At 39.7% G+C, this 13,294-nt stretch overlaps 1 protein-coding gene and 1 long non-coding RNA gene across 3 annotated transcripts; one reads left to right on the plus strand and one right to left on the minus strand.

Annotated features, from left to right (window-relative positions):
* Positions 1–1,028: 1,028 nt before the first annotated feature.
* Positions 1,029–9,749, plus strand: nr2c1 (nuclear receptor subfamily 2, group C, member 1). 2 transcript variants are annotated; one of them, XM_026175481.1, is made up of 14 exons: positions 1,029–1,260; positions 3,498–3,632; positions 3,859–4,092; positions 4,236–4,314; positions 4,429–4,608; positions 4,690–4,840; positions 6,368–6,464; positions 6,691–6,875; positions 7,216–7,369; positions 7,481–7,602; positions 7,732–7,874; positions 8,235–8,372; positions 8,463–8,568; positions 8,857–9,749. In XM_026175481.1, the coding sequence occupies exons 2-14, from the start codon at positions 3,561–3,563 to the stop codon at positions 9,026–9,028; spliced, it is 1,833 nt and encodes a 610-aa protein (XP_026031266.1). In that variant the 5' UTR covers positions 1,029–1,260; positions 3,498–3,560; the 3' UTR covers positions 9,029–9,749. The 2 variants fall into 2 exon arrangements, with proteins under 2 accessions (XP_026031266.1, XP_026031265.1); XM_026175480.1 differs by having other exon boundaries at positions 1,031–1,260; positions 6,688–6,875.
* Positions 9,750–11,945: 2,196 nt separating this feature from the next.
* Positions 11,946–13,211, minus strand: LOC113026561 (uncharacterized). The gene is made up of 2 exons (XR_003272937.1): positions 13,154–13,211; positions 11,946–12,649 (listed from the first exon to the last, which is right to left on the minus strand). It is a non-coding gene; the product is annotated as an uncharacterized LOC113026561 (long non-coding RNA).
* Positions 13,212–13,294: the final 83 nt, after the last annotated feature.

The raw sequence follows: 13,294 nt of genomic DNA on the forward strand, positions 1-13,294 counted from the left end.
AAAATTGTACACACTCTGTTTCTGCCTTATAGACTCTATTTCTAATTATGTTTACATGTGCCAATAAGTTATTGCACCTATTTCCTACTTTGCTAGCAAAATAGGGGCAGCTCATGACATGTACAGCATTGTGAGACCATCCATTACATAACATAAGTTACCAAAGCATAGTTTTAGGATTATTCATTTATCTTTACAATTAGAATTCTTCAAGTAATGACAGCAGAGCAAATGGCATCACTCATTTTTATGCTACTGTTATATGGAACTAAATATTATTTATTTATGTCACTTTAGTCACTCTCAATTATAATAATATAGAACCAGTAACCAGTCAAGAATATACTGGAAAAGACATGTAATGAGACAATTTAAAATTGTATTTATATAGCACCTTTCTAGATAAAAAGAGCATTTTGTGATCTTTTTAGTGCTTTTAAAAGAGCACTTTGTGATCTTTTTATCTGCACTTTATGTATCGAAAAGCTGGTTATGTAAAATGAATTTATTTGCACTTAAAAGAGGGCGGTTCATTTTTTGTCACTGTGCCCCTTTTTAGTATAAAGGTGCAATATTTTCAACATTTGATTATGAAATTTCAAAAGGCTTACAATGTCTTCATAACAGTTTGCTGAATTTTATCGTAATCTTCAATGTAAATTTATCAGTTTGCTGCGAAGACACCGTAACCCAACTGATAAGAAAAATGTTGTGCAATATCTAATCCTCACTAATGTGATATGTCACAAATTTAAGCCCAGTTGTGTGTACTCTTGCTAAATCATTCAAGTGCAGGGATTGTGAGAAAATGGTTTAGGACATTGTAGGCAATGGAATAATAGCTGGTGTGACAGAAGCTGTTTTAAAATTTCAGAATTAAACTTAAACCTAAAACTATGTGACAAAAATGACCAACAAAAAGATTTAACAATTTAAAGTATATTGTCATTGAGAAAAACATTAATCAAATGAAAGATTTCCTGTTCATTTTCTTTGAGTTTTGATTTTTGTCATGAGTATAATGAAAGGAAGACTACATTATGAACGGTTTACCAGGAATGTGACGTCTAAACATGACAATTGCTGTAGGTTTTAGTGTACACAATATGAATCGATGTTGCCCAAATGCGCATGTGCGAGTCTTATTTATTGATAAAAAAAAGGTCACGAACTCTGACCCTCCCACTACCTGCAGCAAACACTTAAAAATATTAATTTATTTAAGGCAGCAAAATATCTGACCCAACAGCTCGTCGAAAGGTAAGACTTTATTAGTTATGCGGAGAGAAGAGGTTAAAGAAGGATCCGTGAGCGACCAGTAACACAGGAAGGGAGGGAGTGTTCAGTAGGTCTACAGTAGGGAAGCTGCCATTAGCTACCAACTAGCAAAAAGCTAATTTAGCTCGCTAGCACTGTCGTGTGGAGCTGGGAGCATAAGACATAAGATCGGCAAGTATGTAAAGGTGCTGCTATGTTTGTGAGACTCTACAGACAGTTATAGAGCTAACATCATAGGTTAACGCATAACGTCAGTAATATCGTCAACATATATGCTATCTAGCTATGTTAGCCGCTTTAGCTAACCGTGCTACGGCTATCTAATGCTAGCGTCGCAAACCACACTGCGTAAAGCAAGCAACAGCATCCTTTCCGTAAGTGTGAGTATAACAGCAGCAATTTAAAAGTGTTAAATCGTGAGCTGTTCTCAAATGCCGACTCGCGTGGAAGTCCGGTGCCAGAATTATTGCGATTTTTGGTCAGTTGTGAAAAACGGAGCGCAACTGTTCACTGTACGATTCGGCATCATGGGCCTTGAACCCTAGCATGCTTTAACCCTTCAATGTTGACCTTTCACCCACAGGAAAAGAAATACCTTTATCTTCCGTATCGATTTTAAATAGTTGGCTGTCAGGAGGATGTATGTTTTCATACAGTGTCTTTGTCGTTCATTTATTGTTACTTTACCGCGACATTAAGCTGTCTTTTATCGCAAGGCCACCAATAGTGCATTTTCGAGCTAGCACCGGCTTGATTGGTTAGCACAGGCCACAAATTAACATGTAGTTACTGACACTGTACATAACAGATTAAATACCTATATTTTTATATTGGTTTAGTAAAAGTTATTTCAAGCAATGCATGACTTATTAGCTTTTGACATAATTTAAAAATATAAACAGATGTCGGGCTGTAACTACAAGGACTGGAGAAAACTGGAGTATGAATAATTATTGGTTATGTAAGTATAAGTTCTGCCAGACTTATTTGCTCTTAGTTGAAATATATCACGTTGTCCCAGCTCCCTTTGCAGACATCAGATTATTAAAAAACACTAATTAGATCTTTGGTAGAACCTAAGAAATATTTTTTGTGATTAAAAGATGAGTCTTCTGCTATTTTACATTACTCTTTCTATTAACATGTTATCAGTTGATTAATCAAGTTAACTTTGATTGTGTTTGTTCCTCCTATTTATAGACTAGGGCTATTGTCCAGAAATATGAGATCGAGCCAACAACAATAATAATTATAACATTAACTATAATAATATAATGATAACAGAGGAAATGTAACTCCAGGGTGACCTCTTCCTGCATTATTTGCACTGTTCATTGTAAAACACTTAGAAGCTGAACTGCGTTTCAACAAGTGTGAACTGTGAACTGAGGGATTTTCCTGACTCAAACTGACCTGTGGTGGTGTCGACTGAACTGCATATAGTTAAGTCAAAGGGCAATGTGGCCTTAATTAACAGAGGACTATGCATTTTTTTGGCCATATTAAAATCAAACTCCAATTATCGAAAAAAATTTTTTGAAAAAATACTTTCATCAAGTTCTCGTGATTTCACTGTAGTAGAAGGCCAAACCCTCTTTGGTTGGCAAATTTCTGCTTACTTAAGACAAGTCTGTGCCTTTTCTTGTTATTTGATGCCATTTGATGAACACAAACATATTTTACAATTGAGTAAAGAAAACTACTTTGAAAAATGTGTTACATTTTTTTTAAATTTTTATATCACAGTTCTATATTCCTGGGAAATCCCTGGCATCTGCTAAAAATGGTCTTAAAATGTATTTGCTAGATCTCAACCTATAGAATATTATTGAGGTTGACTTTAATGTTTATTTTTAGATAGGAAAGCATTTCTGTATATCAGCTGAGACTGACTTTATTTAGCCAGTCAATCAGTGTGTTGAAAAATGAAATGACTGGCAGTTTGTTTTAAGAACTATTTGGCAATTTACTGTGAAGCCACTGCTGACTTTGCTTTTCTGTTGAATTTTTGTGCAAAACAACCAGTCATGCATATTTTTAGAAAAAGCCTCAGCATTAGAAAAAACATATTTTTATCGTGGGGGAAAGGATGATAAATCAGAAGTGATGATAAGTGATTCGGGGATTTGTTTACTGTAAGAACATTGTGAAGTAATTGTTTTGTTTTTAAAGGATATTCTCTGATCCCAACAGAGTAATACAGATGTTTAATTGTACAGGTGTGCCTGTTTCATGGGGCACTGATGTGAACGGTGGTGGAGGAAGGTGTGTGCAATATCAGAATGGATGGACAGGCTCAAAGGATTCAGCTTGTGTCTGCAGACAACAACATGGCGTTAGGACACAGAATCCAGGTGACGATATGGCCCGTTCTCCCCCAGAGACTGAATTTGTGTGAATAAATAAAGATGCGCAATTTGCTTGTAAAATGTGTCAATTCCACTTATCATTTCAGCACATGCAGTAAACACCTGCTCATGTTTTTATATATATATATATATATATATATATATATATATATATATATATATATATATATATATATATATATATATATTTTTTTTTTTTTTTTTTTAACAGATTGTAACTGATCAGCAGACTGGACAGAAGATCCAGATCGTCACAGCACTTGAGCCATCTTCCCCTGGAAAGCAGCAGTTTATCCTTGCAAATGCTGATTATTCTTCTGGGAGTAAAGTAATTCTGGCCAAGCAGGAAGGCTCACCCAACAAGGTCATCCTCACTACTCCAGATGGTTCTGGGGTTAATCAGCTGCTGTTTGCCTCCTCCGAACTCACTGGGCAGCAGATTCAGGTATTGCCTGAAGATGTTATTGACTCCTTCCAGTTTTGATAAACAAGCTGAAAAGTCTAATGACTGGGGCATGAATATGTTTAGTCAGCCTGCTTGCAGTGTTTGCTGTATTAAATTATTCAATTTCTGGGGTTGTTTGGCAGTTTGTGACTGAAAGCTCAGACCAGTCTATTGTGAAGCCTGTTGTGGAGTACTGCGTTGTCTGTGGGGATAAGGCCTCAGGTATGCATTAGGTATATATATATGTGTGTATAGAGAGAAAGAGATTTTTTTTATAATGTTGGTATTGAAATGACACATAAGCACACCTGATTACATTTCCCTTTCATCTTTCAGGACGTCATTATGGAGCCGTTAGCTGTGAAGGCTGTAAAGGCTTCTTCAAACGCAGCATAAGGAAGAACCTGGTGTACACATGCAGGGGCTCCGGAGAATGTGCTATTAACAAGCTACACCGAAATCGCTGCCAGTACTGTCGACTGCAGCGCTGTATAGCTCTGGGCATGAAGCAGGACTGTAAGAAACTGTAATACTATATTAAGTTATTAAGAACCTGCACGATAAAATACTGACGTGACTATGACTTTGATCTCTTAGCTGTTCAGTGTGAGAGAAAGCCTGTTGAAGTCACTGCGAGAGAAAAATCCGTCAACTGTGCAGCCTCCACTGAAAAGATCTACATCCGCAAGAACTTGTGTAGCCCTCTGGCTGCTACACCTACTTTTGCATCCGACAAGGAAACTGCTCGGTAAATCTTACTTAAACTCTAATATACTGATAAGACAGTTGTTGTTATTATTAGTTTTGTTGAATTCTGCTAAATGTCCACAGTGTAAGAAAACATAATAAATAAAATGTGCTGTACATGTTATTTTTCTACATTTCCAATGCCTTTGCTTAGTTATGTCTGTGAAGGTTCTCAGTCATCCAGGTCATCGTAGTCAAAGGAGCTTGCAAAGAAAAGCGTCTGGACTTCTTTAAGTTGCTTGAAGACGTTTCACCTCTCATCCGAGAAGCTTCTTCAGTTCTAAGGTCAAATGGTGGAGAGTCCCAGATATAAACCTAGTGGGAGTGACCCCCCACAGAGGGACAAAAGGACCCCCTGATGATCCTCTAATCGCCTGAGACAAGGTGGGAAACTGGGCGTGGGTCCCAATCAGCCAGAGTTTCGGGTGTGTTCATTGTGAAACCTGGCCCCATCTTATCATGCGAATTCCTGAGGTCAGATGGCCCAGGATGTGAGTGGGCGTTAAGGCGTCTGGGAAGGGATCTCAAAACTGGATTATAGATGGCAGAGAGTTGGTGTCGTAAACCCCCGCCTCTGTTCAAAGATGGTCGCTCACAGTGGACATAGATGGCTTCTTTCACTCCTCTTTCAAACCATCTGTCCTCTCTGTCCAAAATTTCAGACCCAGCAACACGCTCAGACAGAAACTGGTTCACCCGAAAGACAAAACGCCAAAACACAAACTTAACAATGTGGTGTATGCTGTACAGTGCAGCGAGGAATGCCCAGACCTCTACATTGGAGAGACCAAACAGCCACTTCACAAGCGCATGGCACAACACAGAAGAGCCACCTCCACAGGACAAGACTCAGCAGTCCATCTGCATCTTAAGGATAAAGGACACTCTTTCGAGGATGCCAATGTTCACATTTTGGACAGAGAGGACAGATGGTTTGAAAGAGGAGTGAAAGAAGCCATCTATGTCCACTGTGAGCGACCATCTTTGAACAGAGGCGGGGGTTTACGACACCAACTCTCTGCCATCTATAATCCAGTTTTGAGTTCCCTCCCCAGACGCCTTAACGCCCACTCACATCCTGGGCCATCTGACCTCAGGAATTCGCATGATAAGGTGGGGCCAGGTTTCACAATGAACACACCCGAAACCCTGGCTGATTGGGACCCACACCCAGTTTCCCACCTTGGCTCAGGCGATTAGAGGATCATCAGGGGGTCCTTTTGTCCCTCTGTGGGGGGAAACTCCCACTAGGTTTATATCTGGGACTCTCCACCATTTGACCTTAGAACTGAAGAAGCTTCTCGGATGAGAGGTGAAACGTCTTCAAGCAACTTAAAGAAGTCCAGACGCTTTTCTTTGCAAGCTCCTTTGACTTTGCTTAGTTATATTGAACTTACATTGGAAGTCTTTTATGTAACGTTATATACAATTAGAAGCTCGATTAATATTTCTGCCTGGAAATGATTATTTTGCTACACGGCCTTGTAAAGTATAATGCAATATGTGATGTCAAATCTCTTAACATCAGATCTACAAGTTTGCTTGAGTCAAGCATGTTGCTCAACATTCAGCAACCCTTCTCCAAGCTGGAAAACACCATCTTGATTCCAGCTTCACCTGAAAAGGTAACACGGATGCAGTATAACTGTATTATGCTTATATGTTTTCTACCTTATATACAAGCAGAGAACTTTAGAGTGTTTAGGATTAAACAAACAAACGAAACTCATTGCACATTCACTGATGAAGACGTGTCCTAATAAGTTTGCTGTGAACCAGTTTTGTCCCTGTTGTTTCTGGGACCAGTTCAGTGACCAGACTGTTCGATAACAACTGTCCCCTCCTCAGCAGGAGGACCCATGCCAGGGTGACCTTGGAACACTGGCAAATGTAGTAACATCCCTTGCCCACCTCAACAAGAGCAGAGAAGCGAGTGACAGCGGAAATGATCTGATGGGAGCTGAAACACTTAGCAACGGTGACAGCTCAATGACTGATATCCAGGGAGATGAACAAACTGCAAGTGATATCTCGAGGTGAGAGCTGTCGTAAGAAATCAAGATGCTATGATGCTGATACCGAGGCCTAAAGAAGCACCAGAATGAAACTCACGAAACTCTGGCTTCTATTTTCTGTTTGTCATAAAGCTGTAATTGAATTTCCTGCAGGGCCATGTGGTTTCTAATTCGATCTTAAGGCTTTAATTAGACTGGCACTCTGCTGATCAAAAGTATAGCATTTTGCATCTGTGACAGTGGTGCTGTATTGCTTTGTGATGAATCTCCTGTAATATACAACTTATAAATGCAAATGTGAGGATTTTTCAGTGCAAGCATTTTTCAAAATATAATAAGTGTATATGTTGTGTATCATTAGAGCTTTTGACACCCTGGCCAAAGTCCTGCACCCTGGTGATGGCTCAGCAGGAGAGTCCTTGGAGGCTACAATGCAGCTGATATCAGGGGACCAGTCGGGCCCTGTGGTGGAGCTGGAAGGACCTCTACTTTCTGACAGCCATATTCCTTTCAAGGTAAAAGGACAGCCACTGATTGTGACTCTCCCCTTTGATTAAAAACACCTGATTGTGTTAAACAGAGCTGCATTGTTAGCATATTTTTGTTTTCTTTCCCCATTCCTGCAGCTTATGATGCCTTTGCCTGTGCCAGAGTACCTCAATGTCAACTACATCTGTGAATCGGCTTCACGGCTACTTTTTCTCTCTATGCACTGGGCACGCTCCATACCTGCCTTTCAAACCCTCGGGTAAGCCTGTTGTTGCAAGAATATTCTTTGTGGATAATGTCTGTTAAATCACGTGTCTTTGAAGTGCACCGTTACATGTGCACGCACTGTCCTTTGTAGTACATTAACCATGTGCATTTTGTTTTACAGCGGGCAAGACAATGACATTAACCTGATGAAAGCCTGCTGGAATGAACTTTTTGCCCTGGGTCTGGCACAGTGTTCAAATGTAATGAATGTCGGCACCATCTTAAGTGCTATTATCAACCATCTCCAGACCAGCTTACAGGAAGGTAGGAGAGCTCTGCTGCTGTCTTCCTGAGAGGTTTAATACTTGTTTACAGTTTGAGAAAGAGGAAAGCTGTTAAGCTAGACAGACTCAGGGGACAGTAACACAAGATGTTCAATGAATCAAACAAATTTTTATTTTGAAAATGGAAGCAACAAGTGCTAATGCATATAAAAAAACAAATAAACACAAAATCATTAAAAGCCATCCTATTCACAAAGAAAAAAACAAAATGTTGACAGTTTCCTGTTTGAAAAGGAGGACGAGGAAGCAAATGCTTATCAATTCCTACCCCTATCTTGTCTTATTCACTTTTGTGGCATGTCTGTTACATCATGCCCTTTTTTCCCCCTTGGTCTCACAGAGAAGCTGTCCCCAGAGAGAGTGAAAATAGTGATGGAGCACATTTGGAGGATGCAGGAGTTCTGTAACAGCGTGTCCAAGCTTTCCCCCGACTCGTATGAATATGCCTACCTCAAAGCTATTGTACTCTTCAGCCCTGGTGCGTAGACAATCCCCCCCGATTTGCACAAAAGCAGATTCCTTGGTGTACTCAAGTCTGACTGTGCATATACATTATTTTTTGTAACAGATCATCCGGGCATAGATAATATCCCACAGATAGAGAGATTCCAGGAAAAAGCCTACATGGAGCTGCAGGACTATGTAACCAGAACATATCCAGAAGACTCTTACAGGTTTGTAGGCTTCACCTCTGTGCTGCATAACGCCGGCAATGCTGGAAACGCACCATAAGTTTTTTAACTCTTAAAAAGCAGGACAGAGGTGTGTGTGTGTGTGTGTGTGTGTGTGTGTGTGTGTGTGTGTGTGTGTGTGTGTGTGTGTGTGTGTGTGTGTGTGTGTGTGTGTGTGTGTGTGTGTGTGTGTGTGTGTGTGTGTGTGTGTGTGTGTGTGTGTGTGTGTGTTGTTCTCGTAGATTTACTTGTTACATGTTGAATTTGATGTCTGTTTCTCATCAATCCCAGGTTATCCAAGCTGTTGCTGCGTCTCCCTGCCCTCAGGCTGATAAGTGCAGCTGTCACCGAGGAGCTGTTTTTCGCTGGGCTCATTGGCAACGTGCAGATTGACAGCATCATCCCTTACATCCTCAAAATGGAGTCCACTGATTATAATAGCCAGGCCGCCTCTGCTGTCTGACGCGCAGCTATTTATTATAGCGACACGAGACTGAAGATTCAGTGGCCGCCTATTCACGTCACTGAAAGGTCATAACATAATGACCCAGTTTAACTTGTGAATTTTTTTTTTCACATCTTAACTTTGTCCTTCATCTGACCCCTTAGGAACCTGTCAGTAGAGCGCAGCTCACAATTAGGACAAATAAAATCAACTCCCAATTGCAAGGAAGCCTATCTGTATCTGCCTGTTCAGGAACAAACCCTTTGAAACTTGGATGGTAGGCTTGGTGCGTGCTTTTTATTGTACATAATATTTTATCCTTAAAAGACTCCAGGCCTTGTGTTTTTTTGTTTTGTTTTGTTTTTTGGCAAATCTTGTTTGTACTTTTGACGACATCAGTATGGTTTGTTTTCATACACAGCTTTTTTTATAGTGGTAATTATTAAGTAATTAAGAAAAAAAAAGTTGTCATAATGTGAACTGAATTGTGAGATCAATTAAAGTTAAAACTTTTATTTTTCATTTGTTTGCCAGTCCAAAGGATTGGCAACATCGCTTTTCAAAAAACGGACGTCATCTGGATCTGAAGTATTTGTGTATATAGCTTTGTATATAGAATTGACCAAGGCTAACGGGCAGCACTTGGTAGTTCGTGGGTTTCATCTTTTTTTGGACAAATTCACACGAACAGAAAATGATGGTCATATCATTTGAAAATAAAAACATCTTTCAAACATGATTGTCAGCAGGAGTTGACGGCACTGATTATTTTGAATGAATGATACTTTTATATAGCGCACACAAATATAACACGTGTTTTGCACCATTACCAGTCATGTTAAGAAAACTTTGCACATAAACAGGTTTTGTTTTCATTATCATTCAGTTTTAGGTGAAAATATTTCAGTCATAACTGCAAAAGTGCTTTAAAAATACAGCCTCACTGGAGAAAGACAACAGCTTGTGAATTGTGATAATCTGCAGATGGATGAACATTCATACTTCAATAAGAATTTAATAGTGTAGTTGTTTACATATTTACCTAACAAGCAAAAGTTCCCAGATTCATTTGCAGGAGGAGACATAAATCCCTTTGGGGTTGCATCCAGTGCACAAAATCATGCAGTTGCCTGCTATGGTGACCCCGTATGAATAAGGCAGCATCTGAAAGTAGCTTTCTAGAAGTAAATGAGACAAATGTTCTTGAGCATGCAGAGACAAAGCTCAAACACCATTTTAAACACCTTTCTCATGAACTAAATCATTCTCAGAACGAAACTGGCTCAAAGTGGTTGACCACAAGGGGTTTGTAAACCCACTGTCTCATGCAAAGCAGAAAAGCCCACTTCCAAAAGGCCATTTAACTGAGATCTATTCAGAACTTCACAGAGAAATAACGCTAACCCTAGCTATGTACTCATAAGTGCAGAGGGCTGATCAGGTGATATTTGTCACATTTATATTTTCAGTGGCTTCCTCTCCGCCACAGCGCTGAAAGTATCCAGTTTGCAGCCAATCCCAGAGCCAGCCTTCCTAATCAGTTTATTCAGTCTGTTCAGTGTCACCAGCTCTGATGCTGTCCCCCAGCAGAGTACACAGTGCTTGCCACAGCTTAGTGATAGAAAATCTCCCATCATTTTGTGGCACACACTGAGAGATATCATCTTACCTGGGAAATCAAACTTACTACTCCCCTTTCTGTACACAGCTCTTTGTGTTGGTCCTGCAGTTCAGCCTGTTGTAAACAATGATGATGACGATGGTGGTAAAAGTATAACTTCCAAGGGGGAATAAATGTATTTTGTCAGACTTTTCTCTATATAAGTACATTTAAGTAATGCTTCAAAATAAGAATTTCAGGATGTCTCCTGAGTTGCAAGACCTGTTTCTAGCAGGACTTTGGTTTCACTTAGTCTAAATGCTAATTCTTGGAAGCTGAACCGCTTCTATAAACACACCAGATTGTTTACATGTCCCTTCTGAATTAGTAATACAAAATCTGCATCCTGCCCAACTGACTTATTGTTGTGTTTTGTGTCAAATGACATGACGGTGGAAGATGTTGCAGGGCGCTGTGCTTACAGCTTGTGTTATAAGCTCATCAATGTTTAATCAGAGCTCAGCGCATATACGTAACTGAACGGAGGACAGTGTCTGCAGGCTTTGTGGTAGTTACACCATGGGTGTGTCCAGCTAATTAAAAGCACGGATAGGAGCATTAAAACTTGATGAACAAATGAATGATGTTGTCTGCTGCTATTTTTTGGAAGTCTATTGTCCAGTGTATCCCAGAAGCTTCTTTGTGTGGTTCTCCTTAGTCCTGTCAAACTAGTTCATCGCTTTAGTCACCACCTTTGAACTGCATAAGCTCCTGCATATCAATGTGTGATGCAAACCAGTTAAGAAATGGGAAACAACACGGTAACTGTTAAGGTTCGGGGATTTGTGATGCAACACGAGCCTGAGTATTTATGGTGGATTAGCTCATTCTGAGCTGAATCTGAATGAAAGAACCAGTTGGGTTGTTCTCATGGCCTCTGGGGTGTCTGTGCAGCTGGGAGGGGTGAGGAGGGGGAGGGGGGGTAGTGTTGAAAAACAAGGTGACAGAACCGGTTATATGTAAGCCAGATTCTTTTACATCAAATTGAAATACTTCTTGGAGGGAAACATCAGCACGATATGTCAGTTATGCTGTCGGTTTATCTAAAATGATCAAACTTGCTGTGAGTATCATCAGGCCAAACCTCCTTCCTTCCTGTTAGGCCTGCTGATTGTCTGGTTATAGATACATGCAATCATCACCCTATTTTACAACATTTTTCACTTTGCAGCGTGTACTGCTTAGTTTTCTTCCGCATTTTGACTGCCACCCTGTTTTTCACCACTTAAGCTGAAATATTATCACGTAATAATGGTCATCACATTTTTTTTGTACTTTTGCACTTTCATTTCTTGTATTTATTTTTGCACAGTTTTAAAAATGACCGCATCGTTCAATGGCATTAACCCTACAGTAAGAAACAAAGGGTTTGTTCCCCACAAGTAATTACTTTAATAGTTTATATAGATTGGTTTTGAATACATGTTCATCGGTGTATTTTTTTACAACGACACAGTAAGTAATATCTGAGTGAATCATCATGCACTTTGTGATACTTAAATTGTCAAAACTTCATAGCTCAGAGGAAAAAAACACTTTTTTCTTTTTCACACCACAACAACACCACATTAACAGCTGGGTACTAGTAACCCAGTTTCAGTACTACTTCTTTTTTTAACTGCTCCCTTCAGTGGCCCCTACTGCAGATCATCCGCACCCTTCTCCACATGTCCTCCTTCATGACATCCATGAGATTCTTTGATGTGTGTTGATCCATGCTCAATCATCCAGCTCAATCCCACAAAACTCTGTTCACTTTTGGTCGTAGGAACATTTTCATCACTCATCCAAGTGACTTCTTCACCCTCCTCTGTTGTCCTTTCTCCCTCCATATACTATATTGGACATCCTTTGTCCAATATAGTCACTCTCCCTCCTCTGCACACGTCTGAACCAAGTCAGCCAAGTGTGCCTCCTTAACTTCGTCTCCAAACCACAGTCTCCAACTCATCCTTCTATCTTTCAGTCAGTGCTGCCACCTCCAAAACACACATAGAATAGAATAGAATAGAATTCAACTTTATTGTCATTGCACATGCACAGGTACAGGGCAACGAAATGCAATCTGGTAAACCTTCCCTTTCACACTTTACTAAATTTAAAAACTCAGCCCTTCAGAAAATGTATGCATTATTCAGCTTACTGAATGACTTAGGTAATGCTCTGTAGGGTAAGTAGAACCCAATTCAGGATGTGCACTTTGATACTTCAAGAGCAACAAATGAGCTTTTAAACTGATATTTGCAACAGTAATTTTAAACCACAGTCCTTCAGCTTTTACTCTAGCAAATGCTCTCAAGAGTTCAATCGATGATAACTAGATTGCCTGCTTATAATGCATTTTTTCCCCTTTAATAACACATGTAGGCTAAGTGGTTTAAATATTCATAAGTTATTATCTACTTTTACTTTCCAAAACGAGATTCCTCCATTTATAATATATCTAAAACCGTATTTAATGCGCATATTTCTAACTACAGTACCTTAAATTGTTGTGGTAATAGAGAGAAAGAGAGAAAAAGAGTTTCAAGGCTGTGTTATCTTCAGCAGGCAGGTACGTGTGTTTAAAGAGTTAACCCCTCCTCTTTCAGCTGAGCCACCCTTCAGAGAGACGAGTGGGCGGG

Source organism: Astatotilapia calliptera, chromosome 7 (genome assembly GCF_900246225.1).
Source record: "Astatotilapia calliptera chromosome 7, fAstCal1.2, whole genome shotgun sequence".
Taxonomy (NCBI): domain Eukaryota; kingdom Metazoa; phylum Chordata; class Actinopteri; order Cichliformes; family Cichlidae; genus Astatotilapia; species Astatotilapia calliptera.

Excerpts from the sequence above, each read along its gene's own strand:
- nr2c1 (XM_026175480.1), top strand. The coding sequence starts at position 3,561 with ATGGATGGACAGGCTCAAAGGATTCAGCTTGTGTCTGCAGACAACAAC. Across the intron at positions 4,315-4,428 it reads CTGTGGGGATAAGGCCTCAG|GACGTCATTATGGAGCCGTT; the intron begins GTATGCATTAGG and ends TTCATCTTTCAG. Across the intron at positions 8,569-8,856 it reads TATCCAGAAGACTCTTACAG|GTTATCCAAGCTGTTGCTGC; the intron begins GTTTGTAGGCTT and ends CATCAATCCCAG.